The sequence below is a fragment of the Pan paniscus genome, chromosome 19 (assembly GCF_029289425.2).
Source record: "Pan paniscus chromosome 19, NHGRI_mPanPan1-v2.0_pri, whole genome shotgun sequence".
NCBI lineage: Eukaryota > Metazoa > Chordata > Mammalia > Primates > Hominidae > Pan > Pan paniscus.
Window position 1 is genome coordinate 12,146,662 of NC_073268.2, and position 25,647 is coordinate 12,172,308.

Here is a 25,647-nt window from a genome sequence, read left to right on the forward strand (position 1 = left end):
GGCAGCTGGGGGACGGAGGGAGCAGGTCCACATCAAAGGGGTCATGCTACCAGCAGCTGGCAGGGCCCCACCCTTCCCCACTCAGCTGGGCTTTGCCCTTTGGTGTGTGCAGGGGGAGGGGCTCTGGGTCCCCTGGGCTTCCCTGCCAACTCCCCACTCCCCACTTCACACTGGGCCCTCAGTGCTGCCAGGGTTGGCCTAGCCACCCGGCTTGGGAGAGACACACAGAGTGGAGGGTGGTGGCTTGAGGCTCCCGAAGTGGAGTCAGAACCAGGGAGGGGTCTCCCAGTTGGTGGAGTAGTGGAGACATAGGCTTATGTCCCCAGTGCCTATGAGGACAGAGGGGGCCTACCTGGGCCATACCACTCTCAAGCTGGGATAGTCCCGTCCCATACCAGCACTGGGCCGGCCAGGCCCCGTCAGACCCACTACACAGAGGGGCAAACTGAGGCCCGGAGTGGCTGGGGGAGGTGGTCTTTACGGAGGTGCAGCCCCCCAGCACCCTCACCCTTCTCTCCCCTGGCTCCTGGGCCCTGCAGGGGGAGGGAGCAAAGTGGGAACAAGGGATGAGAGGCAGATGGCGGGTAGTCGGTCCCCCAGCATCCTCCACCCCTCCTCACAGTACTTCTGGCTGCTGGTCCTGTCCCGGGGGCTGGTGGGCATCGGGGAGGCCAGCTACTCCACCATCGCCCCCACTATCATTGGCGACCTCTTCACCAAGAACACGCGTACGCTCATGCTGTCCGTCTTCTACTTCGCCATCCCACTGGGCAGGTGAGAGCCGGAGATGCCAGGGTCTGGGTGAGGATCTGGGCAAGGTTCCCTTGGACTTCTGAGTTCTCCCACTCCCTGGGGTTCTAGCCCAGGCAGGCGTCCTCCAGAGCTAAACATGTGGGCGGTCAGCCTTTGAGAATCTCCTGGACCTGCTCCCTGGCCAGCTGGCTGGGTGGGGAGGGTGGGCAGCCTGCCTTGCAGACCAGCGGGCACTCCCTGTCCCCAGCCCCTGTCTCTGCTCAGCCTGACGTGTGTCTCTTCTCTGCAGTGGCCTGGGCTACATTACTGGCTCCAGCGTGAAGCAGGCAGCCGGAGACTGGCACTGGGCATTGCGGGTAAGTCCTACGTCCCTTCCCATGAGGACACTCTCTGGTCCAGACCTCGCCCCAGGGTTGCCCAGAGATGTAGTCCAGGCTAGGACCTAGGCCTCCAGCATTCCTCCCCCGGCTGCCTGGACTCTGAAATCCCTGCCCTTCCAGATTAGTCCAGATTGAAGTATCAGAGCGCTCAGATGTCCCGATTGAGGTGTCAGAGCCAGACACAGCCCCGCCGCCCTCAGGGCCCCCAGGCTGAGGGTTGGAATCTCCCGCCCGGGAGTCCCAGGTTGAGAGAACCAAGGATTCTCCCACCACGTCAGGAAATTCCAGGTCCATGGCGGTGCTTCCTGCTTCCAGCCCTGGCGCTGTGCTAGGGTAAGGCTGGGACAAGACCTCTGTGTGGGGGCCCCAGAGTCTGGAGCCACTTCCGGTCTCGCTGGGTTTGGGGCAAGTTACCAAGGCCCCAGGACAGTGCAATCGGAGGAAACAGAGATCCCCCGTCTCTCGGAGGAGCGGAAGCTTAAGACAAAGTGTTTTTTCCTGAAAGCAGGAAGGAAGCGGCCTCCGTGGAATTTCTTAGTGGGGTGGGGGGATGAGGAGGCGAGAGGGAGGTGGCAGGCAGAGGAACTCCCCAACCCAGGGGCTCCCAGTCCCGGGGGCATGGGGGAGAGTGTTCTGCGTGGCTGGTGAGATGGAATCCAGGCTGCCAGGATGTTACCCTCCCACCCGGAGAGAAGCCTGGGGCCTTGGAGGTTCTGTTCTGGAAAATGGGCTGGACACGGGGAAGATCCAAAAGGGCTCGGGAGCCTCTGTGGGGCCTGCATCGGGCCCCCACCAAATGCCAGCCCACTTGATCTGTCAGTCCAGCGCTTCATACCCAAACAGCACCTTCCCAGGGCCCCGCGGCTGAGGAACCTACGTGGGGAACCTGCTCCAGGAATTTTCTCCTCCTTCAAAGTCATCATCCCATCTGGCTATCTACTTATTTTCCATCCGTCTGTCCATCCATCCACCATCCGTCTGTCCTTCCGTCCGTCTATCTATCCGTTCATCCATCCACTCATCTATCTGTTCATCCGTCTGTCCATCTATCCGTCCATCCCTCCATCTATCTCTGTCCATCTCTCCATCAACCTCTTTAGCCATCTCTTCTCTATCTATCCACCCACTGCTCCACTCACCCACCCCTCCTTCTTCCTTCAGTCTGTCTGGCTTCCCTGCACATTCCCACCTCTGGTCCTGCCCCTGGTCTGGACAGGCCATCTCAAGCCTCCAGTCTCTTGACCGACCTCAGCCCCAGCTTTTCTCAGCAGCCCAATTAGGAAGGCTGGGCAGATACCTGCTCAGAGGAGAAACCTATGGCCCAGAGAAGGCATGGGCTTGCCTGAGTCCCTCCTTCTGCAGCAGGGACGAGGCTCACTGGGCCTTGGTGTCCTAACTTCCTGCTCCCTGGCAGGTGTCCCCTGTCCTGGGCATGATCACAGGAACACTCATCCTCATTCTGGTCCCAGCCACTAAAAGGGGTCATGCCGACCAGCTCGGGGACCAGCTCAAGGCCCGGACCTCATGGCTCCGAGATATGAAGGCCCTGATTCGAAAGTGAGTACCGCGGGAAGGGGTCTGGCGGGAAGAGAGAGGGGTGCTAAGATGAGAGGGCCTGTCCCTGCAGGGCAGCCCACCAGCACCCTCAGCCAGACACCCCACCTCTGCTGTCTCAGTGCTGGGAGGGACATTTTGGCCCCAGAATTGATTATTCCTGCAGCCTGAACCCTCACCCCTGGAGCCTGTAAGACGAGGCATTTGGGGGCCTCCTGTTCCCCCAGTGCATGGGGCTGCCTAGGGGGGTGAAGGAGGTCCCTGAGCTCAGTGTCACTGCCTGGCCTCTCCCCAGCCGCAGCTACGTCTTCTCCTCCCTGGCCACGTCGGCTGTCTCCTTCGCCACGGGGGCCCTGGGCATGTGGATCCCGCTCTACCTGCACCGCGCCCAAGTTGTGCAGAAGACAGCGGAGACGTGCAACAGCCCGCCCTGTGGGGCCAAGGACAGGTGGGGCCCCACGGGGTGGGCCCAGGGCTGGCGAGGGACCTCGGACAGGAGAGCCCTGAGCCGCCTCAACTCGTGCCCCACCATCCTCTGTCCCCACAGCCTCATCTTTGGGGCCATCACCTGCTTTACGGGATTTCTGGGCGTGGTCACGGGGGCAGGAGCCACGCGCTGGTGCCGCCTGAAGACCCAGCGGGCCGACCCACTGGTGTGTGCCGTGGGCATGCTGGGCTCTGCCATCTTCATCTGCCTGATCTTCGTGGCTGCCAAGAGCAGCATCGTAGGAGCCTATGTGAGTGCAGCGGGGGGCAAGGGTGCTGGGGGAGCTGGGCCTGGGCCGCGGGAGGGTCTGGAACAGGACATTCGGTCTGACTTACTGGATGTTCCCTTCCCTCGGGGAGGCTCCTGTTCTCTGGCTGCCCCTGCTCATCCCCAGCCTGGCCACACACAGCCTGTCCAGGGCCTCTGGGTGCCTCAGGGCCGTGGGCATGGCTTGAAGTCTCTGGATAGCCCATGAATGGATATGGGCCCGGGAGGGGTGTGAGGTTTTGTGGGCTCCCTGCCAGCAGCCAGTGTGTAGGGAACAGAGGCTGCGGCTGCTGCGGATGGAGGGACCGCTGATGGTGGTTTGCCTTCTCCCCGGCAGATCTGTATCTTCGTCGGGGAGACGCTGCTGTTTTCTAACTGGGCCATCACTGCAGACATCCTCATGGTGAGCCAGGCAGGCCGAGGTCACCTTGTGCTGCTGACCCAGGCCTCTTGACCTCACAGGGGTGCCTGGGGAGGGCGAGTGAAGGGGCGGGAGAGCTGGTAGGGGGTTGGGAGGAAGGCAGGCCTGCCAGGAACGTGAACCCAGAGGCAGGGAGTGGATCAGAGAGTTTGGGGTCTGCCTCTGGCCAGGACTGGAAAACAGGGTTGGGCAGGCAGACAGAGCACGATGTGGAGACTGAGTAGGAGGGGGAGTCTCAAGGCTCAGGTTAGTGTCTGGGAGGCTGGCAGTGCCAGGCTGGCACTGAGGTGGTGCTGCCTGCCAGCCCTCCTCCCCCCACTGGGTCTGAGCATCCATAGGCTCTGCCCTCCCTACTCAGCCTGGCTCCCAGGCGTGCCTGCCTGAGTGCCTGCGGCTGGGGCTGGGCAGACAGAGGCTGTCTTTACAGGGCCAACAATGGGCTCTAGCCCAGCCAGCCGGGGACAAAGGGCTGTCTGAGCAGCCAGCAGGGGCTTGTGTCCCTGGGTGGGGATGGGAGCACCCTGGGAGGAGCCAGGAGTGGAGCTAGGAGTTCGTGGCCCTCTGGGGGTGGCAGGGGTGAGTGTGACACTTGGTCCTGTGCCCAGGGATCAGCCTGGCCAGGGTCAGGAGGGGACAGGGGAGTGTCTGGGAGGTGTCAGGGCAGAGAGGAAGGACTCAGGGGTGGATTCTCAGGGTGCCCGGGTTTGGGTGCCCCAGCATGGGACAGCCCGGGAGATGAGTCTGCCAGGCACTGCGGCCCCTGCTGGCTCCTGCACTTCAGGAAGCCTGCCTTACCCCACCCCAAGCCTCCGGGGGTATCCGCTTGCCCCTGGGGTGTCTGTGTCCTCCCGAGTCCATGGGCTGCCGTGGTGGGGGGGAGGTCTGACGCAGTTCAGAGCCTCAGCACGGAGCCAGGCGGTGGCAGGGGTGCGCCGGGGTCACTGCACATGCCCAGAGTAAAGGGAGGAGCCCATGCGGATTAAGTGCTCTTGGTGCTGGGCAGGACCCCCTCCCCTGCCTCCACCCCCGGGGAGCCCCTGACAGCTGCCGGCAGGGTTAGGGTCCCAGGGAAATCGTGTCCCAGTTTATTAAGTGTCACAGTTTATTCCTGCTGGAAACAGGGCCACTCGTTTCATCAGATTCAGGCCCTTTTCCACCCGCCCCCCACCTCTCCCGCAACGGGGTGCCCCGTGGGTGCTGGTTGCTTGCACACAATGCCCACTAAGGCTGGCACTCCAAAGAGGCAAGGCAGCTGGAGCTTGGGGCACAGGGGCTGCCTGGGCACCCACAGAGCTGGCTGTGCCTGTCCCGCCCCCACCCCAGCCCCTCCTGTCTGACTCTGGCCTGCCCAGCTTTGAAGCCAACCTCCTGCAGGTTGGGGCCTGGGGCCCAGCAGTGCCTGGCATTTGGTGCTGAGGGTGCCCGCGGGTGCGAGCGGAGGCTCTTCCAGGCAGGGGCCTGCCTCACCAGCTCCTGTCCCAGGCCAGTCGAGGCCTTGCTTGGTCCTCAGGGAGGGGAACCAAGATGGGTCTTTAGCTTGATGGGAGGTGAGGACAAATGGCTGTGGCGGGGGTTCGGGTTCCCTCGGGAACATATGTCTCTCTAGACCTCAGTGTCCCCGTGACCCAGGTCCAAGGGCAGAAGCCAAGGCACCCTGGTCTCAGGAATGGAGCAGGAGCCGCGCTGGAGAGGCGGCAGCATGGCCATTCCTGATGGCTCGGGTACTCCGAGGCTCGGAGGGCTCTGGGCTAATGGCCTCTAGTGACTGGCGCCTGGGCAACCCCCAAAGTATCCTTCCTTGACTGCATGTAGCTGGGAGGGAGGTGAAGATTCCCATTTCAGAGGGGTGTGCTGGGGGCACAGCAGGTTTGAGGCCAATGATGCTTTCAGTATGGGGCAGGTTGCAGTGGTCTGGGTTGGAGGTGTGGAAGCCCCTGGGGTGAGGGTGACTGCAGCTGTGTGTGGGTGGGAGGGGCTCAGGGAGGAGAGGGGTGACTGACGGGAGAGAAGCAGCCAGGCTGGCGGGGTGGGCAGTAGAGGGGACTGTGGGGAGGAGGGCAGGGCCCAGGGGAGAGAGGTATCAAGACACAGGGCAGGAGTGAGTCTGAGGGTGTGGGGGCTTCCGAAGTGCCACGGCCCGGGGCTGGGGCCAAGCGGGTCAGCCTTTCTCCTCTGGCCGCTGACCTGCCCGCCTGTTCCGCAGTACGTGGTCATCCCCACGCGGCGCGCCACTGCCGTGGCCTTGCAGAGCTTCACCTCCCACCTGCTGGGGGACGCCGGGAGCCCCTACCTCATTGGCTTTGTGAGTAGCCCCGGGGTGGGGCTGGCCGGGGGAGGCTGGGGGTCTTCAGGAGGGCTCTGCCCTGACCTCCACCCCCAAATCCTCGCAGATCTCAGACCTGATCCGCCAGAGCACCAAGGACTCCCCGCTCTGGGAGTTCCTGAGCCTGGGCTACGCGCTCATGCTCTGCCCTTTCGTTGTGGTCCTGGGCGGCATGTTCTTCCTCGCCACTGCGCTCTTCTTCGTCAGCGACCGCGCCAGGGCTGAGCAGCAGTGAGTGGGGGGGAGGGGAGGCCCCGCTGCACAGCCGGGAAGTGGGGACCGTGATAGCCACTGTGAGCCCTGCCCTGGGGGGGGGTGTGCGGGGAGGGTACAGACCTCCCATGCACCCAGTGGGTGACCTGGTTGCTGGGGTCCAGCCCTGAGGCCCAGTGCCAGGGTCAGCCTGGAGCTGTGGGAGGCCACGGGGGTGTCTGGTGGATCCAGACTTGGGTTTGTCTCTGGACTCAGTGGTTTTCAAAGCTGGGACCCCTCCCCTTCCTCTTACTTTCTGACTTCTTTCTCCTTTCCTCTTTACTCCTCTCTCTCTCCTCTCCCCACCCCTGGGCTCTCCCATCTCCCCCTGGGGCTGACGAGGTCCCTGCCCAGCACCTCCGGTCAGCTGGCCCCCACGACGCGATGTGCCAGAGCAGTGCCCGGGCCCGGCCCCCGCTGAAGCACCACCCTGACCCCCGCCCGTCTCTCCCCCAGGGTGAACCAGCTGGCGATGCCGCCCGCATCTGTGAAAGTCTGAGGTGGTGAGTGCAGGCCGGGAGGCCCGTGGGGGCTCCCTGCGGAAAGGGGAAGGCCAGGGTTAGGCAACAGGGAGCACTTTTCCTCCAGAGTCACCTCCTACCCCAGCACATCCCACCAACTCTGGGCTTGGTCTCTGAAGATGTTGCCAGAATTTACTGATGGAGCCATGGGTGGGACAGCAGGCTGCTCCTTCCAGTAAATTAGCTCCCCTTTCCTTCTTTTCAAGGGCTGGGTGGGGCCTCGCATAGATCAGGGCCAGGACTAGCCAGGAACTCCTCACTCTGTCCAGACTTCTGTTCTCCCAAATCCTCCTGGATGTACCAGGGCCTGACTCCTTGGCCCTTCCCTCTGGGAGCTATAGCTTCCCAGCAGCACGAGACCCAGTCTCACAGCCGCAAGTCCAGGGGAAGGCTTGCGTCTCCAAACAGCAAGAAAAGGGAAGGAGGGAGGGCAGCCTTGGCACGGGCCCCACTAAGCCCCACTGCTGACCTGACGCCCCTTTCCCCAGGTGCCATTGGGACAATGAAGAACCCACACTCCCACCTCGTCTGGGAGGTGTCCTACAGCGTCCAGGACCGGCTGGGCTGCCCCAAAGCTTTCTGTGTGATCCACGGCTAGGCACCCACCCTCTCTGGCCCAGGCCTGCTGAGTGGCCCTGGCATCAAGAAGAGGCTGTGTCCTCAGTTACCCTGGAAGGATGTGTGTGTTGGAGCCACACGGTTGGACAGATTCCCAGCCCTAGGTTTGGGCCGCAGGGCCCCTGGGGCCAAGGAAGAAGACAGCCCCAAGTGGGTGTCCGGGGAGAGCCTGGCCTGCCACCAGCTTATGTGATCTTGGGCAAGTCCCTGCCCTCCCTGGAACGAAGGGCCAGGGGGCTGGACTTTCCCACACAACTTTCTGGGCAAAGCACGATCTGCAGCTTTGAAGACTCAACAGACCCTGGACCATACAGAGAGCAGGTGGCCCAGGCCTCAGGGCGGCAGTCCCGGCTTTGAGACTCAACGCGAGGGCCTGGTGTGCAGGGACCACTGCTCAGCTGGGCCTCGGACCTTGGGGATATTGGACTCAACGTGGCAAACGAAGCTGGGCACCCAAGTCTCTGGGTACTCCCTGGAGGACACTGTCTCGGGTTGGCTCCCAGCCTGGAGGTCCCAGATGGGGACTGTTCTGACAAGCTGGCATCACCAGGGGTGAAGGCCCTGGCTGCAGCTGTACACCACCTGTGCCCCCAGGCTCAAGGTCTCTGGGAGGTGCACACCAGCCCACCTCTGCAGGGCTTCTCTCCCTGCCACCACCCCCCAAGCCAGGAACCCACTCCTTCCCCGAGGCTGAGCTGAGCCTTTTCCAGGGGCAGGGCCCAGGAGACCATTCCCAGAATCCATGGGGCAGTAGCCAGGGCTCTGGCTGCTGGAGGAAGCAGCTATCCACAAAGCTTCCTGCCCCAGAGCTGAGGCTGAGGCCCCGGGAGAGGCCGGCCCCTACCCAAACACTGACTGCTGGCATTCCACCAAGTGACCCCGGGGGCCAGGCCTTCAATCACCCACCTCCCATCCATGCACACACCAGGATGCAGCTGCCAACTTCACACCAGCCCCGACCCGCTTTGGGGGAGCTTAGCCCCTGCGTCACCCACTCCCTGCACTTCTGCTGCAATCAAAGTGGTTCTGGTGCAGGGGGGCGGGCCTTGTGGCCAACAGGAGACCCCCAAGAGCCAGCTTGGACAATGCTCTTCTTGCCCCTTAGTTACTGGCTGGCTGTGGCTTCAGTGGTGTGTAAGCTAGTGGAATACTCACCCACCATGCTCTGGGGTACCCCGAGGGCCTGACAAGAGGATGGGGTGGGGGTGGTATCCTCCAAAGACCAGCCTCCACCCCCACTCCAGCCTCAGCGGGGCCCCAGCGATGTTTTCTTGTTGTACAAGAACCAGGTCCGAGTGTTGCCTCCTCTTCCTTCCGGAAGCCAAACTGCTCCTTTATTTTTTAGAGCTGCTGATTGTGAATCTCAGAGTCTTAAGAGAGAAACCAAATATATTCCTCTTGTAAATGAAGAAATAAACCTATTTAAATCACCCCCTGGTGGCTCCCTCACAGCAAAAAAGCCTGGGGGCAAAGGGGTGGCAGGCACGAGAGATGGTCACACCTGCCTGCAGCCAGCACATCAACCTGCGCCCACCCAGGCGAACACCAGAGCCCTGGAGCCAGGGTCCCAGCCCAGAACCGGGGGCGGGGAGGTCTCTGCACCCTGGGACCCCTGCAGGAATGGCTCAGGCTGTGCTTGCCAGAGCAGGATGCCCGGGCAGGCGGCAACAGCCACCCTCCCCAGTGGCAGAGCTGGCGCCTTAGAAACAGCTTGCGTATTAAAATCATGGTTAAAAAAAAAAAAAAAAAAATTAGGCGTCTCAGGCAGATGGAGGCAGGGGCTGAGGGCGGCCCGTACCTGTGCTCAGGGCTTCCCTGCCTTCCTCAGCTGCACTTTCTTCTTCTTGGCCCCACTCTGAAGCAGGCTGGGACTCCTGATGACCAAAGACAGCCTTGCCTTTTTCCGTGCCAGCGCGGACAGTGGTGATTTGCCCAAGACCCCCTTTTTGGGAAGAGCCTTCTCATGCTGCTTTTGGCCTGCAGGTTCCGTGGGGGACCCGGGAGCTCCATTCACCTGGGACGGCTTCTGGTTTTTCTTCTGCAGTTTTGGGTATTTGGCAGGGGTGCTGGGGCTCAGGGTGGGGGCGCCAGGGGCTGGACTCTTGGTGGTTGGCGTCCCGTTTGCCTGGGCTGGGACCTTAGCCTTTGTCCTGTTCCTCTTCTTCCTGCCCATGCTGGGGGGCTGGCTCCCGCCGGTGGCTGCAGGTGTGCCATCCTCCGCTGGCGTGCCATCCTCTGACTTGCGTTTCTTGCGCTTCTTCGTCTCTGGCAAGAATCCCTTTTTCTTCCGCTTCTTGCTGATGGGGCTGTGGGTGGCGCTGGGGACCTCCTTGGCATCCTTCTTCTCCAACTTGGGGCGCCTGAAGGGAAGTGAGCAAGGTTAGAAGGTGCCCAGCGAGGGCAGCAGCCACCGCCACCGCGACTGCTACCTCCACCTGGATCCTGAGGGTCCTCTGAGGCCCCTGGGTTCTGTGAGGCCCGTGAGGCCCCTGGGTCCTGTGAGGGTCCTGTGAGGGTCCCGTGAGGGTCCTATGAGGGTCCTATGAGGGTCCTACAGCTCCCACATCTGAGCATGCGCTTGAGTGCGTGTGTGTGCAGCAGCGTGAGGGTGTTCCCAGCCTCTGCCCAAGGTGTGCGTCCCCCTCCCAGAACCTACTGGACTCCCAGGGTTTTCATGGCCTGCCAGTAGAGGTCATGCAGGCGGCTGGAGCCGGTGGAGTGTGCCCCCTGCTGTAGGCTCTGCTGTTGCCCCTGCAGCACACCCAGGAGCACCGTCAGGTCCAAGGTCAGCTTCTGCAGAGGGTGGGAAGGCAGAGCTGTGGGGGCCACAGAGGGCAGGGCCTCTCGCGGGCTCCCAGTCTTTCCACCTTTGCCCTGTTGCTGCCTCACCAGTGACCCCTGCCCCTTCCTGGGCCTCAGCCTCTCCTTCTGCCTGTTAAGTCATCCGTGTCTCTTACCGAGGGAGGAAACACGCGCCCCAGGTGTTGGTTCTCCTCCTTCCCATAGCCAAAGGCCTGGTCTCAGAGTCTCGGTGTCCTCCCCTCCAGCAGTGGCCCAGGCCCACCCACCTCCAAGAGGGCCACTCCCCAGCACTCCATCACCGCGGTGCTGCCAAAGCGCTTCCCCACCCAACCCTGCCACCTTCCTGCACATCCTGAATGGGTTATTGTTGGAATCCGCTAGCTTCCAGGAGCCCTGCTCTCCTGGCTTCCTCACTATCAGCCAGTTTTGTAAGGCCCCGTCCCGGGCCCCACCTCTGCCTGCCAGCACACCCTTGGCAAGCTCTCCCTCCACAAGGGCTGACTAGCACCTATGCTGAAAATTCCCAAACCCTGCCCTCTGGGCCAGACCGGGGGACCCATATGGCCACCTCCAGCTGCCTCCCAGCCCTGCCCTGATGGCTGCCCACACTCCTGCACCAGGCCTGGAAACCTGGCTGCTCACCCTGAATCTTCTCCAACCCTTCCACAGTCTCCAGCCCTGCCAGCCCCTTCTCGGCTTTCTCACGGGATATGGCAGTGCCACCCCCTCTCACCCTGCCCTGCAGGAGGAGGACAGGGTGGCACAGTCCCTTCCCAAGTCACTCACCCATCCATGGTTTGGTAACTGCCCAAATGGCAGCCCAGAGCCCTGGCCCAGGCACTCAGAAGTTTCCCCACATGACCCCCATTCCCACAGTCCAGCCCGGGCATGGCACTGCTGGCCGGGAGGCCCCAAGGCCCCCAAGAGGAACCCCAACACGACCCCGGACTGGGCCCCCGCCTCACCTCATGTTTGCAGGTCCTGAAGAGAACGTTGAGCAGCTCCAGGGAGGACAGTGCCTGCTGATGCTGCGCCTTGGTCTGCGCCTCCCCCAGCACGCGCAAGTTCTAGGGAAGGGTGGCCAGGCTGAGGCACTCCGGAGAGCTGCTCAAAGCCTTTCTGTTTCCCAGCCGGAAGTAAAGCCCAGAGGCAGGGACCGTCTCCTGGGACAACCCCAGTTCTCCCCACTCTGGACTCAGGCTCCAATCCTCACTTCTTTCCCAGAGATCGGTCTCCCGGAGAACTGATTCTGAGGGGGTGGGGAAAGGGCCCCCCCCGGCTGTTACCTCAGTGACCTTTGCTAGGACCTGGCCCATCAGCTGCTTCCACTCGGGGTCCTCAAAGCACGACCTCACCTCCCGCATGGACAGGGTCTTCTGGAGCAGCAGGCAGGCCTGTGGGTGGGCAAAGGTGGGTGGCAGGAGCCTTGGCACGTTGGGTGCTCACGGCTCAGGGATGCATGAGGGCTCAGGGGCCTGCTGGGCACTGCTGTGGGCAGCGTGTGAGGCTGCCTGCTGCTCTGAGGCTGGGCTCTGTGACTACCTGCTCCTGTGCCTTTGTGTGCAGGCGGGGACACCAAGGCCTCCCAGCTGGATAGAGGTGGGACCTCAGGTTGGGACAATTCCTGCCCATTATTGGCTTAGTGCCATCTTCCTCCAGCCTGCCCCCAACAGCCCTGGCACCAGACACTACCAGGGGCATCCTGTGTGTGGCCAGATGGGCAGCAGTGGCTGCGGGAGTGAGGCTGGCCCTGCCCCCTCAGCTCCTCTGTGTTCACTGTGTGGCAGGGGCCAGGGCACGGCCACCCCCTTCAGAGACCGTGTACCACAGCCAAGCCAGTGGGGCAGGGACAGCTGTGCCCGTGCTCACCAGGACAGCGCTCTGGGGCCTCACAGTATCCAGTCAGAAGAGGGTTAAGCACAGGCCCTGCGCTGGGAGCTGGGAAGTCTCTCACCTGATGACGGGGCCGCACGGGGCCTGTGATATGCTGGACCAGGATGGGGAACAGGCTCTGACAGAGCACCTGGTGGGGAGTGACAAGGGCTGTGAGGTGCAGGCTGGGCTGAGCAGGGACCATGAGGAAGCAGGGCAGGCCCCAACACTCACCGGGTGCCGGGAGAAGAGGCTGAGGAACATGGGAACTGTGAGGGGGCTGTTGCGCTTGGTCAGGAAGGAGCTCAGTGCTGTCGAGTACACCCGGGTCACCAGGTTCAAGTCCAAGCAGCTGGCAGCCTAGGCCAGGGGAGAGCGAGCTGGGTGAGGCCAGGAGAGGGGTCCCTGGGATGGGAGCAGAGCCTGGCCTACCTTCATCAGAGGGCTGAGGGTTGGGCCCTGGGGAAGTCCCGGCCTCCACTCCCTGGCTGTGAAATGCCTGGGGCTGCTCCTGGGCCAGGCCCTGCTCACCTGCGGGCCCGTGGGCATGGGGCTGGGGTCAGTGCTGGCTTTCTGCTTCTCCTGTGTCTCATGCACGCAGCCCTCGGCAGTGTTGCCCTTCAAGACCCGGAGCAGGTAGAGAGAGGCGTTGAAGTGGTAGAGGGCGGTGGGGGAGTCGGGCTGGCGGCCAGCCTGCTGCACCAACCGCTCCACCTGGGCGTGCAGGGCCTCTGCGCGCTCACCCAAGTCGTGGCAGTAGCGCCGGGCACGGCACAGGTGGTGCCTGTGGGTGGTGAGGACGAGAGCTGGTCAGAACATTCTTGGTCCACCCTGCTCCGCCAAGCAGAGCCAACCCAAGTCCCACTTTATAAGTGGGGAAACAGACCTAGAAGACGACAGAGGCGACCCACGCCACAGAGGAAGGCCCAGGGCCGCCTGCAGGCTGCCTGGAAGCTGTGTGGGCTCAGAGTGCTGGGGTGACAGGGGCACTCCAGGGGAGAACAGAACAGCTCCCTGAGTGGAGGCTGCACCAAGGGCCAACTGCCTGCCTGGGGCACCCCTCCTGTCCACACTTGTCTCTCATGGGGCAGTGGCCTTCAGGCCTTTTGTAAAGCGAGACAAGGGTTCATGTGCTTAGAACCCTCTGTGGCCCTGCAGGGCCGGGGATACAATGGGGGCAAGAGGCAGGATGCTCAACAAACGACACTGTCCACGCACGATGGCAGAACTATCTGAGAAGGCGTGGCCCGGGCGGGCCTGGGTTTGTGAAGAATGCACTGCCAGTCACACTCCCCACCCCTCCTGACTATCCACGCGGTGCCCCAGCTCCCAGGCGTTCACTTCCCAGCACCTGAGCTCTGAAGGCAGGTCTACCAGGTGCCTGCCTGTCTCTCCCACGCCTGCCACCGCCTCCCTCCTGGGCCCCCTGCCTCCAGCACAGCCCCTCCCAAACCCTTCTCCACGCTGCCAGCCATTTCTGAAAAGGGAAACCAGACTCAGACCCTTCCCCACGCCAGTGCTCTTGCTGATAATGCCTCTGTGGCCCCCAGCACCGCTAGGGTCAGGGCCTGCGAGGGTGCAGGGATCTCTGGCCTCGCTGCTTGCCTGACCTTCCAGCTGCGTGTCTGACCGGCTCCCATCGGGATGCTCTTCCTCCCTTTCTGCCCTGCCCAAGGCCTCCCAGCCTGACAAACTCCCATGCACACTACACCTCCGAGGACTGGGTTGGGTGTCCCCTGCCACAGGTGCACCCACTGTCCCCCTCCACCCCAGCACAGCCCCACTTGAGACTGTCAAGGGCAGGGATGGACCCCAGCTCCAGGGCACTGTTGGCACTGTGTCGGGAGAACACGGGGATGAAGCAAGGACTATGGGAATCACTAAGTGACGCGTGCCTCTAGGGCTGAGCAGTGAGCCTGCGAGCTAGGGGCCCAGGCTGGAAGCTTGGCTCTCTCCTTCCTGTGCAGACAGCAAGCCTAGAGCTCTGGCTCTCCTGCGCCTGGGGGCTGCCGGCCACACCTGCCCGCCCTGCACCCCCGTGCTCACGTGAAGATGCGCGCCGTCTTGTGCAGAAGATCCTGCTCCTGTTTGGAGCTGCTGCTGCGCAGGCTGCGCCGAATGATGCTCAGCAGCGGCTCCAGCAGCTCCAGGACCAGGGCATTCTCGGGCTGCTTGGTCACTAGCACCTCCACCAGGTCCAGCACCTGCGGCCAGGAAGGCAGGTCAGCAACACGGGGGTGGGTGCACAGGGAGACGGGGGTGGGTGCACAGGGAGACGGGGGTGGGTGCACAGGGAGACGGGGGTGGGTGCACAGGGAGACGGGGGTGGGTGCACAGGGAGACGGGGGTGGGTGCACAGGGAGACGGGGGTGGGTGCACAGGGAGGCAGTGGTGGGTGCGGCCCGCCCCCAGGTTCACCCGGATCTGGAAGTCGCGCCGCAGAGCCTTCTCCTTCTGCAGCTTGTTCTTCTCGTCTCGCCGGGCCTGGATACGCAGCTTCTGCTCGGCAAAGAGGCTGGCGAGGCTCTGGTCCAGGGCCATCATGGCCTCATCCCCCAGCTCCTCCTCGTTCTCACTGTCCTCTCCACCCTGAGGGACAGAGGCCCAGCGGTCAGCCTGGCCTCGGGCAGGCACACAACACGGGGACACCCGAGCCCTCCCCGGCTGCCCCACCCTCCACCTCCCCCACTCACCAGCGCCTTCCCAGCCTGCAGCACGGTCATCAGCTGTTCCCGGAAGCCCTGATCCACGTCCCCGTCGCGCTCCTCCTCCTCGCTCTCCTCCCCTTCACTCTCCTCTTCACTCTCTGAGCTTCTGTTGTCCTCGCCTTCCTCACTCTTGTCCTGTGTGGTAGAGGCAGGCGCGTCACCCACCTCCCCGATCGTCCCACTCCCCACCGCCCCCGCCCGGCCCGTGCTGGCAATACCTCTGCACCCTTCAGCCGCCGCTCATCAGAATCGTCCGTCACCACCACACGGTCATTCTCATCCTCACTGGTCTCGGGGTTCAGCACCTGGGGAGGGGTGCCAGCCACTGACCCATTTGCGGCCCCCGCCCTCCTCTCCAGGCCCCACTCAGCCTTGACCAAAGGCCTCCATTTCTCAGAAGAAAACAGAGCCTAGGAGAGGTGGCCAGGCCAGGCCAAGGCCTCATTGAGACCCCTCCCACCGGCCGCAGGCTCCCAGCAGGGAGGCTGGAGGCTGAAGCAGCACCCCTGGTGCAGCTCGCTGCTCAGTGAGCCCCAGCCCACATTCCACTCCCAAAGGTCCCAACTCACATCCAGAATTAGCTGCAGGGCACGCGGGGTCAGGTGGGAGCAGATGTGGCCAAACACGCTCCGGGCCACCTGGCGCATGAGGTGGCTGGGCTGGGCCAACAGGGCCAGCAAGATCTCCACCAGCACCTCTACCCACGGGGGCTCCTGGGGGTCTGCAAGAGGGAGGGGTTGAGCCCGGATAGGGGACCGCTGGCCCCACCCCACCACTCTAGTCCCTCTCGTGACCAAGGACACACCCTGTCCCAGGAGCAAGGACCCACCGATGGTCTTGGTGCGGCTCCGGCGGGGCTTCTCTCCCAGACTTTTCCTGATGCAGGTCTGGATGTCACCCAGCAGGTCACAGCTCTCTGCAGGGGACTGCGGGCAGGGTAGGACACACACTGGGGCCAGGCCCTGTCCCCAGCCCTTCTAAACCAGGCAAGGGGCTGGCCAAATGGCAGCAGTGGCATCAAGAAGCCTCCAACACCCCAGCCACTGGCCCACCCTGGCCAGTCACCCCCACAATCCAGAACAGAAGACCCCAGCTGGACACCCCAAGAGCTGAGGGCTTTTATTTGAGATGGAGTCTCACTCTATTGCCCAGGCTGGAGTACAGTGGTCTGATCTCGGCTCACCACAACTTCTGCCTCCCAGGTTCAAGCCATTCTCTTGCCTCAGCCTCCCAAGTAGCTGGGATTACAGGCGTGTACCACCATGCCCAGCTAATTTTTGTATTTTGAGTAGAGACGGGGTTTCACCATGTTGGCCAGGCTGGTCTTGAACTCCTAACCTCGTGATCCACCCCCCTCGCCCCCCTTGGCCTCCCAAAGTGCTGGGATTGCAGGCGTGAGCCCCCGCGCCCGGCTAGCTGAGGGCTTTTTCACACCTAATACGCAGTTACAGGATCCAAAAGCCTGCAGGGGACAAGGAGTCCAACTCCCCCTTGGACACTCAAGAAAGGCAGAGCCTGACAAGGATGGTCAGGGTCCCAGAGAAGCCAGCAAGCCCCAGCCCCCAATTCATAATTCTAGATTATTCCCTCCATGCTTGGCTTGGCATGAGAGACAGAATTGAAAGTCATTAGTTTTAACTAATTACATTGAACTCATCTGACTGGGGATAACCCCAGACTCGAGTGAGGTGGCGTGGTGTGCGCATATGCGTGTGCAGGAGCTCTTGAAAACTGTGTGATCTTTGGTACCTAAAAAGCAGACTTTCCCCTCATAATGCAGTCGGCAGCTTGAACGTTTAGGCCAGGGTGGGACAAAGCAGCCCAAAGCCCTTGTCATTGCTCTCCGGCTCCCAGGCTGTGTGCCCAAGCAGGTCCCCGTCCTCCTCTGGGCTGCATCTTTTTTTTTTTTTTTTTCCCTAAGACAGAATCTTGTTCTGTTGCCCAGGCTGGAGTACAGTGGTGTCATCTCAACTCACCGCAACCTCCGCCTCCCAGGTTTAAGCAATTCTCCTGCCTCACCCTCCTGAGTAGCTGGGATTACAGGCACCTGCCACCACACCTGGCTAATTTTTGTATTTTAGTAGAGAAGGGGTTTCACTCTGTTGGCCAGGCTGGTCTTGAACTCCTGACCTCGTGATCACCTGCCTTGGTCTTCCGAAGTACTGGGATTACAGGCGCGAGCCCCGCGCCTGGCCAGGGCTGCACCTTTTATCTAAGGCTCTGACACAGCAAACTGCAGCCTCCTCTGTCCAAGTCAAGTTCGGAGATCCCAAGGCTGGGGGCAGGCTCCACATGTGTCCTGGAATCACCGGGACTCTGCTGCTATCAAAGGCCTGACGCCAAGAATTGGAAGGGGCATCGTGGCCAACCTTTCCCCAAACAGCTCACCCACATGCTGGGCTCAGAATAACCAAAGCTGGCAAGTAAGGCAACCACAGTCAAGTGGCCAGACAGGAGCAAGCGAGAGACCCACCTACTCAGGCTACAGAAGACCTGAAGCAGCCCCAATAGGAGAATCTTATGTCATGAGAAGAAAACTCAAAAGAAATCAGGGTACTGAGCCTCGAATGTGGTCAGGGCTTCTTGATGGGAAGAACCGAGCGGGAGAGCCCGTTGCCAGAAGGTGTTCCCACAGCTGGGGGTACAGTGCAAGCTCCTTTGCCTCTGAGTCTTAGTTTCTCCATGTCAAACATGGAGAGGGGGTGTCTGCCTCAAAGCTGTGGGGATTACGAGATCCTGCATGGAAAGCCTAGGACACCAGCTGGTGCCGCTAAGTGGCCGGAGGGATGTTTCCACCTGTGACAAGGTTGGCTTCAAAAACCTCCCAACTTAACTCCCCCAGAACCTTTCCTGGAAACCCGCACAGCCCTCAAGCCTCTCGGTAGCACAGCCCTCAAAAGCCTCTCGGTAGGGGGCCCATTGTGCCATAGAACCCCAGGCTCATGGCCCCTCCCTCCCAGGCCCCAGTACCTTGAGGAGGTGGATGCCCACGAGGAGCAGAAGGTGCTGGAAGGCAGCAGCCCTGGCCTCTGCGGAGTGGGCCTCCAGCTCCTTCAGAGTCTGCAGCATCCTGCAGGGAGACAGGCGATTCCCAGGCCCCTGCACCAGTCAGACTGCAGCGTCCTGCCCACCCCCTGGAAATCCCACGTGCTCACCGGTCCCAGGCCTGGCGCTGCTGCGCAGTGAAGGGTGTCACGGTGGTCACGTTGTGGCTGTGATTCAACAGGAGGTCTGCGAACTGCACCAGGTGGTAGGTCCAGGGCTGCCCACCCTGGGTCTGGCCCGGTGCCTGCTTGAACTGCGTGCTGAGGGTCTGCAACAGACTGGGCAAGGGATGGGGCTTGGGGTCAGCAGACCGGATGAGTCAATGTAGCCGCCTCCCTCCGCCCTCCCCAGGGCTCGGTCTCCCGCCTCTCCAGGACCTACTAGAATTCCGGGGGCCTCTGCCGTTGTTCCCAGCTTAGGGGACCTGGAGGGAGCAGGCGCCCTCAAGGCCTTCCCACCTTCGGACCTCTCCTGGGCTGTCCAAGACTCACCTGAAGAAGGCACTGCTGACAGCCTCTCGGGCCTGGTTTTCCAAAGGGAAGGAGAACGGATGCTTTGTCTCAGGGATCTGGGATGTGGGCTTCTTTGTGACAAAGAACGAGTGGAACAAACAAAACCTGGGGAGGGTGGGAGAGTGGCCATAGCCATTCACTGCCATTGGTTTTTACAGGCTCCCCTCCTTGGATGGTACCACCGAGGGTACAAGGCCAGGAGGAGGAGGAGCCGCCCTTCTGCCCTAGGTACAGTCCTTGGGGGCCTGACGGGCAAGGCTGGAGGGGGCTGGGCTGGGCTAGGATGGGAAGGGGCCGTGTCTCTGGTCTGGATCCCCAGCTGAATGCGGTTTAACCCGAGCTAGAGAGAGTCAGTGCCCCTCTCAAGGAACCAACAGATGGGAGGCTGTGTGGTCATGGCCAAGTCAGGTCACTGCTCCTGCGAACATGGGACAGCCCCCTCTTGCAACCGTGCATGTTGAGGGTGACGTGAGCACCCAGCTCTGCACTGGCACAGACGAGGCAGGTGTGGGGCAGAAGGCTTCCCTGACACCTCCCACGTGCAAAAGCTGCCTGCAGGGCGCGCAAGAGCACACCTGAACCTTTTAGGCCCCTGCAGCTGGGGTGCCTCCTGGGCCCCTTCCCTTCACGGGTTCCTGAGGAATTCCCAAGTCCCCTTGTGCCTGCCCCCCACTGATGACTCAACCCAAAGGCTTCTGGCTCCAGGGGATGCAAACTAGAACGAGTTAAGGGGCCCCATTCCTTGGCCACACGCCCATGGGAAGCTGGGAATCCAGCACAGCTCGCACCTGGCCACCTGCTCAGTCAAGGCCTCCTCCATCTCCAGGTGCAGGCTGTCCACAATGCTCACCAATCGAAAGATGATCCATTTCCTCAGCCGGAACACAGCTCGCTCAGGCCTAGCGGGCAGGAGGCGAGGTCATGTGAGCCACTTAGAACTGGCAGAAACAGGCTGGGCCCAGTGGCTCACACCTGTAATCCCAGCACTTTGGGAGGCCAAGGCTGGCCAATCACTCGAGGTCAGGAGTTTGAGACCAGCCTGACCAACACGGTGAAACCCCATCTCCACTGAAAATACAAAAATTAGCTGGGTGTGGTGGCGGGTGCCTGTAGTCCCAGCTACTGGAGAGGCTGAGGCAGAGAATCACTTGATTGCTTGAACCCGGGAGGCAGAAGTTGCAATGAGCTGAGATCACACGCCACTGCACTCCAGCTTAGGCCACAGAGTGAGACTCTGTCAAAAAAAAAAAAAAAAAGAACCGGCAAAAACAGGACATTCCTTTGCCTGATCTCAGAGACAAGACTCCAAGATCTCCCCATCCCAATCGCCAGTGTGGGGACACACAAGTAAACTGAGGCCTCATATGAGAGCTAAGGCTCTTCCCCCTCGCTCCTCTCATGGTTTAGAGCCAGGACGCTGTGGAGGGCGGGCTTGGGTCGCGGGGCTCTGCAGGCCTAGGAAGTTAACTCCTAAATTAGGTGTCCTCCCCCAAGGTCCACTCACATGTGGAGCGATGAATCCTGGGCTTTCTTCTGGTTGTTGGTGCTGAAGTCAACCAAGGAGTCCAGGTCTGGCTGGAGAAACATGGCCCGCAGCCAGGCCACATAGCCCCGCAGGGCCGGAGGGCTCAGGAACCGCACGACCCGCCAGAAAGTAGGCGTGACAGGGAGGCCTTGGTTGGTGACAGATGAGAAGGCCACTAGCACGGCCAGCTGCCGCTCAGGGTCATCCTGGCACCCCTCTAGGAAGGTGCCCACGTAATCGTCCATCTCTGGGGCAAACTTGAACTGCTTTGGGAGCTGCAAGAGTTAGGCATGGCGCTGAGCCCACCAGCCCAGGGGAGCAGGCGGTTAACAACCCAACAGCCAAGGGGGCAGGCGGGCAACAGCCCACCAGGCTTGTGCCCACTACAGGTTAAACCGAGCCCCGGAAATCTCCTGTTGTACACAGCTAGGCTGTGCCTGAACTTGCAACAGTCCCGTCACCCCAGTGCTTTTGTCTGGCGTCAAGGCCTCTGTGGGTCTGACTGCCCCAGCTTCAGCACCTCCGGCCCCAGAAGGCCCCTCTTTCCGCCTTACTGGATGGGGATGGCCCGTTTTCCTGGCTCAACGCAGGGCAGAGTGGTAGTTAAGAGGCGAGACTGACCTGGGTTCAAAGCCCACGCTGCCAATTCCTAGCCGTGTCATCTTCGGGACCAAAAACAACCACCTCTCACGCGCTTACTCAGTGCCAGCACCTGCGCTCCGCCTTTTTGGGCGGCAGCTTAGCATTTTTAGCAACCCTTTGCAGTTGGCCAATATTGCCATTGCACAGGTGAATACAGTGAGACACAAAAACACCTAGAGGTAACTTCTCAGGGTCAGAGGCTCCCAGTGGGATAATGTCCGGCTTCACAGCCCAAGCTGTTTTCCTTTCAATTTTTTAGACTTGTGCCCCTGGCGTGCAGTGCCATGATCATGGCTCACTGCAGCCTCAAAATTCTGGGTTCAAGGGATCCTCCCACCTCAGCCTCCCGAGTAACTGGGACTACAGGTGTGCACCACCATCCAACCCAAGCTCTTAACCACTGCCTGATACTTCAAGTCTCCCCCTCACCCAGAATGACAGCTCTCTGAAACTCACTGCAAAGATAAAATGAGCTGGTGAGAACAGTCAACCCAGCAGCACTTACTGGGCACCAGGCTCACTGGTGCCCAAACATGGTCATGACGACTGTTCTCATCACTGCCACATGGGTGGGGGCGGAGGGAGGTCTGAACAGCCCGCTGGCTATCCATGCCCACAAGGGGGCCTGCTGGCAGAAGGGCCTGACTTTATCAAAACTGTCAGAGGGAAGCCAGGTACAGTGGCTCACGTCTGTAATCCCAGCACTCTGGGAGGCCAAGGCGGGTGGATCACCTAAGGTCAGGAGTTCGAGACCAGCCTGGCCAACATGGCAAAATCCCGTCTCTACCAAAAATACAAAAATTAGCTGGGTGTGGTAGTGGGCACCTGTAATCCCAGCTACTCAGGAGGCTGAGGCAGGAGAATCGCTTGAACCTGGGAGGCGGAGGTTGCAGTGAGCCAAGATCTCACCACTGCGCTCCAGCCTGGGCGACAAAAGCAAAACTCCATCTCAAAAAAAAAAAATTTGTCCGAGGGAAAGGGGTTCAGGCAGCTCACTACCCAGACGGAGGGGACACCCATAGCTCTAGCCAAGCCCCCGAGGTGCCCTGCTCCCCTTTTTGGCAGGGAGAGCTCCACGTCTAGCCTTTCTGGCAGTGTCGAGCTGCACGGGCATTACCCACCTTAGCAGTGCACACATGCTCCCCGTAATGGCGGATCACGTCTCCCTGCATCACCAGGTGCAGCTGCTCCTTGGTGAGCAGGGGCAGGGCCGCGCCCAGCAGGCGGAAACACAGGTAGCTAAAGGGGGTGCAGGACACAGCCTGGTCAGAGCCCTTGGTGCCCCTGATGGGGATCTCAGGACTAGTGGCCTAGCCCACTTCACGGACAGGGAAGGGGGCCGAGAGAGGACACGCGTCGCCCGCACCTGGCTGGCCAGAACTGCATCTTCAGCAGCCCTTGTTCCACCACCTCCTTCCAGAACCGTGGGAACTTGTCTTCCTTGAGCGCCAGGCGGAGCAGGTCCAGAGCAATGGCGGGCAGCTTGCGGTCCTTCTTCACAGAGGAGGCGGCCATCTTCAGCACATTCACCAGCCTGCGGAGGGCAAGGGACTCAGGGAACACTTGCCTCACAGGCAAGGGCCAGGGTGACAAGAGCAGCCGGGACACCCCCAGGCCAAACGACAAATCTGGGCCTGGCCAGATGCAGTCCCTTGGCCCCAGGGAGGGCAAATCCGCCCACCTCCATCACACCTGGGGACATTCTCATCCGAGAACAGGTTCACGGATCCCACCAGCTTCTTGAGCTTGGAGGGCACCTTCTGCTGGGCCAGGAGGAAGAGCTCTAGCTGTTCAGGGGAGCTGAGTATTATATTCAAGTCGGCTTTGAGGACCTCTGGCAGGATCTCCTGCAATGTGGCCTTCGAGACCTAAGGATGGAGGGAGAAGAAATCGTGGCTTCCTCTGCGGGGTGAGCCTGGTGGATCCTGTTCTACCTGCTCCTGACACGGGGCCACCTGGTGAGGTATCAGAGTCATCAGAGGCCATTTGCTAACAAAACTCAAATTCCCAGGCAGCGAGGTTTTTGACAAGCATCCCACTGACGCTAACTGGCCCCTGGAGGTACCTGCCCCCCACCCCCCTTTTTTTTTTTTTAAAAACAGAGTCTCACTTTGCCACCCAGGCTGAGTACAGTGGTGTGATCTTGGCTCACTGCAACCTCCGCCTCCCAGGTTCAAGCAATTCTCCTGCCTCAGCTGGGATTAAAGGTGTGCGCCATCACACCCAGTTAATTTTTGTATTTTTAGTAGAGATGGGGTTTCACCATGTTGGCCAGGCTGGTCTTGAACTCCTGACCTCAAGTGATCTGCCCACCTCGGCCTCCCAAAGTTCTGGGATTACAGGCGTGAGCCACCATGCCCGGTCAAAGCTACCCTTTTAATTATTCCTTTCTTTGGTATTTCAGAGTACTAGCTCATTTCATACACAAGGAGCCCTAGGTGGAGAGCTGGGATTCGAATTCAGGTCCTTCTGGCTCTGAGGTCAAGACTGCACAGTAAGCCCTGGCCTGGGGACCTGCTACCCCTGCCTTTCTCTTCGGTGGCAAAAGGGCCTAGGGTGCTACCTTCCCAAGTAGGGCAGTGGAGGCCCACAAGGGGCCAGCCTTGACCAGGATAACAATGGCAAACGTTTTGTATACTTGCCACGTGCCAGGCACAGTTCTAGAGCTGCACTGCCCAGTACGGTAGCCACAGCCACACAGGGCTGCTGAGCGCCTGAAAGGTGGCTAATCTGAACAGGGATGTGCCTAAGTGTAACATACACACTGGATTTTGGAGACACCTGACAAAAAGAGTGTAAGATATCTCAACACTTTTTTATACCAATGCACATTGAAATAATATTTTAGATATACCAGATAAAGTCAAATGTCACTAAATGTTACTAAATGACACCTGTTTCTTTTTACCTTTTCAACAAAGTCGCTGAAACGCTTCAAATTATGCATCTTTGTATTTCTATGGAACAGTGCTGTTCCAGATTCTCATCCGAGCCCCCTTGATGTCTCTGTAACAAAGTGTTGCCTGAGCCCGCACAGCTGGGGAGCTCCTACCTCGGAGAGGATGTCCACCAGGGCCTTCCGGGGCTGCTCCTGCAAGTGGTTTTGGTACTGGGCCAGGGCCTGCAGCAGCTTCACCGACTTCATCAGTGCCTCCTGGTCCTGGTCCCCACAGAGGGACAGAGGGTATGAGCAGGGCACACGACTGTCCCCCACCCATCCCAAGCCAGCCTACATTCCCCCAGTCCCTCCAAAGCTCTTACCTTCACCAGCCGACCTGACTGAAAGAGGGCGAGCACTCCAAACAGGTTTGCAAAGAGAGCAGGTCTCAGCATTGCCTAGAAAAGGATTCCAGGCACAGGCATGAGGGGCCCTGGGACTCCCCATTCCCCAAGCCTCCCACCCCTGGGGCTGCTGACCTCCCTGGCCCCACTCTCACCTTCTTCACCTGATGGAGGTCATATTTTTCTTGTATCTGCTGCAGGATGCTGCACAAGGGGAGGTCTTCAAAAGACTGTAACAGCTGCCAGGAGTTGTGTGGCAGGAGGAAGAGGGTTCAGGAGAGTGGCCCAGCTACGTCTTCACAAACCTTAACCTCCCTTCCCCCTTCAACTTCTCCCAAGAAGCCTCAGGTCCCTAGTCCCACCTTCTATGTACCTTCTATGGCCCCTAGATTACTAGTCTGAAATGCTCAGCCACTGGGTCTTCTCTCCGCACGTGGTCTGAGCTCCCCTCAGGCTGATCCTGCAGGCCTGGGTCTTTATTGCTCTGCCCCTTGTCAAGGCTCCTCAGAGAGTGGTCTACTCCAATCAGCTGAATGCCTCTGCAGGCCTAAGGGAGCCCACCCAGCGCTCACTGCTCCCAGAAAGTGTACCTAAGAGGCCGGGCAACCCAAGCACCAAATAGAAAACCTGGCCAGGCCTTGCTCACACCTTCTCCACTTTCATGAAGAGGCCTCCCTCAGGTTGGCCTCCAGTCAGCTCTGCCACTCCCGACCTCTCTCTCGGGCTGCCCCTCCGCCACAGCTGAGACACCACACCGGCCCTCCTCATACCCCACCATTTTGACCTGGATGGCTGGGACCCTGCCAGGAGCACCACCTCACCTGTGCCAGTGCCAAACTGTAGCAGGGCCGGGCTGTTTCTCGCCCGACCCCGAGTCCCGTGATTAGACGCTTCAGGGCATATTTCATCTCGGACCCCTGCGGAACCAAGCACACCCTCGTGTTCAATGGTGACAACAAGGTGCACGCCCCCGCGCACCTTGGCATCCAGGTTCGCGACCACGTGCCCCCAGTCTCAAATCCCCGGGCCCGCCGCCGCTTCCTTGCCGGGATATGCGCAGCCTCTGCCCCAGACCCCGCCACTCCACCTTCGGCCTGCCGCGCAGATACTCCAGCAGCTTCTCCGTGGCCGCAAGTCGCGTCTCCTGCTCGGGCTTCGCAATGTCCCAGAAGAAGTCCAAGAACTCGCGACTGTGCTTCAACAGGCCATAGCGGTCGGCAGGCCGGGCGCCACTCTGCGTCGCTTCTCCAGGCGACATCGGCTCGGCGGGATCCCGGCTCTCCATCTCCGCCACACTCACCGAAACACGAAACACGTGTGCTCTGGCCCCAGCCGCTTCCAGGTCAGGGCACGGCGCGTGCGCACCGGTTTGTGTCGGCTCGGAGGCGGAAGAACCAGGAGGGGCGGGGGAACCGAGAGAGACCGGCCCAAAGAAAGAGCGGCATTTCCGCCGCAGCTCTGAGCGGAAGTCCCTCGCCTAGCGGCGCGCGGTGTTTCCCAGCCTTCTGCTCACACCCGCTCCGCCCTGGCGGCTGTGGCATCTGCCCCTTTGGAGCCCCAGGGGGGCATTTCTAAGGGCCCATCTCGGAAACAAACCGAGGTGTAGCACTTCGATCCGCCTCGTCCCAGAGCGGCCCCTGCGCTCCGAACATTGAGCCATTCAACAATTACTGGGCTCCTGCT

The 25,647-nt window shown here is 60.9% G+C and overlaps 2 protein-coding genes across 7 annotated transcripts in view; one reads left to right on the plus strand and one right to left on the minus strand.

Annotated features, from left to right (window-relative positions):
- SPNS2 (SPNS lysolipid transporter 2, sphingosine-1-phosphate) overlaps positions 1 to 9,006 on the plus strand; it is a 39,584-nt gene extending 30,578 nt beyond the window's left edge. For 3 of the 5 annotated variants that reach the window (XM_034941319.3, XM_034941318.3, XM_034941320.3), the window contains 10 exons: positions 623 to 774; positions 1,043 to 1,109; positions 2,548 to 2,690; positions 2,983 to 3,135; positions 3,235 to 3,424; positions 3,779 to 3,844; positions 6,066 to 6,164; positions 6,253 to 6,416; positions 6,749 to 6,940; positions 7,447 to 9,006. In XM_034941319.3, coding sequence (XP_034797210.3) covers positions 623 to 774; positions 1,043 to 1,109; positions 2,548 to 2,690; positions 2,983 to 3,135; positions 3,235 to 3,424; positions 3,779 to 3,844; positions 6,066 to 6,164; positions 6,253 to 6,416; positions 6,749 to 6,940; positions 7,447 to 7,933 — 1,713 coding nt within the window. In that variant the 3' untranslated portion in view covers positions 7,934 to 9,006. The remainder of the gene's footprint in view (positions 1 to 622; positions 775 to 1,042; positions 1,110 to 2,547; positions 2,691 to 2,982; positions 3,136 to 3,234; positions 3,425 to 3,778; positions 3,845 to 6,065; positions 6,165 to 6,252; positions 6,417 to 6,748; positions 6,941 to 7,446) is intronic. The other 2 variants (XR_004667085.3, XM_008962620.5) reach the window with 2 other exon arrangements.
- Positions 8,875 to 25,364, minus strand: MYBBP1A (MYB binding protein 1a). 2 transcript variants are annotated; one of them, XM_003810217.5, is made up of 26 exons: positions 25,052 to 25,364; positions 24,786 to 24,881; positions 24,120 to 24,203; positions 23,944 to 24,018; positions 23,735 to 23,842; positions 22,375 to 22,550; positions 22,049 to 22,216; positions 21,804 to 21,921; positions 20,020 to 20,315; positions 19,304 to 19,414; positions 18,495 to 18,620; positions 18,114 to 18,281; positions 17,929 to 18,028; positions 15,788 to 15,884; positions 15,528 to 15,679; positions 15,177 to 15,263; positions 14,944 to 15,093; positions 14,669 to 14,839; positions 14,297 to 14,454; positions 12,782 to 13,034; positions 12,485 to 12,610; positions 12,333 to 12,401; positions 11,665 to 11,772; positions 11,344 to 11,445; positions 10,233 to 10,369; positions 8,875 to 9,936 (listed from the first exon to the last, which is right to left on the minus strand). In XM_003810217.5, the coding sequence occupies exons 1-26, from the start codon at positions 25,247 to 25,249 to the stop codon at positions 9,381 to 9,383; spliced, it is 3,990 nt and encodes a 1,329-aa protein (XP_003810265.4). In that variant the 5' UTR covers positions 25,250 to 25,364; the 3' UTR covers positions 8,875 to 9,380. The 2 variants fall into 2 exon arrangements, with proteins under 2 accessions (XP_003810265.4, XP_034797206.3); XM_034941315.3 differs by lacking the exon at positions 12,333 to 12,401 and having other exon boundaries at positions 25,052 to 25,355.
- Between the last annotated feature and the right edge of the window lie 283 nt (positions 25,365 to 25,647).

Coding starts and splice junctions, on each gene's coding strand:
- MYBBP1A (XM_003810217.5), bottom strand. CDS start 25,249: ATGGAGAGCCGGGATCCCGCCGAGCCGATGTCGCCTGGAGAAGCGACG. Junction 14,840..14,943: donor TGCAGGCTGGGAAGGCGCTG/GTGAGTGGGGGA, acceptor TCTGTCCCTCAG/GGTGGAGAGGACAGTGAGAA. Junction 10,370..11,343: donor TCAGGACCTGCAAACATGAG/GTGAGGCGGGGG, acceptor CACCCTCTGCAG/AAGCTGACCTTGGACCTGAC.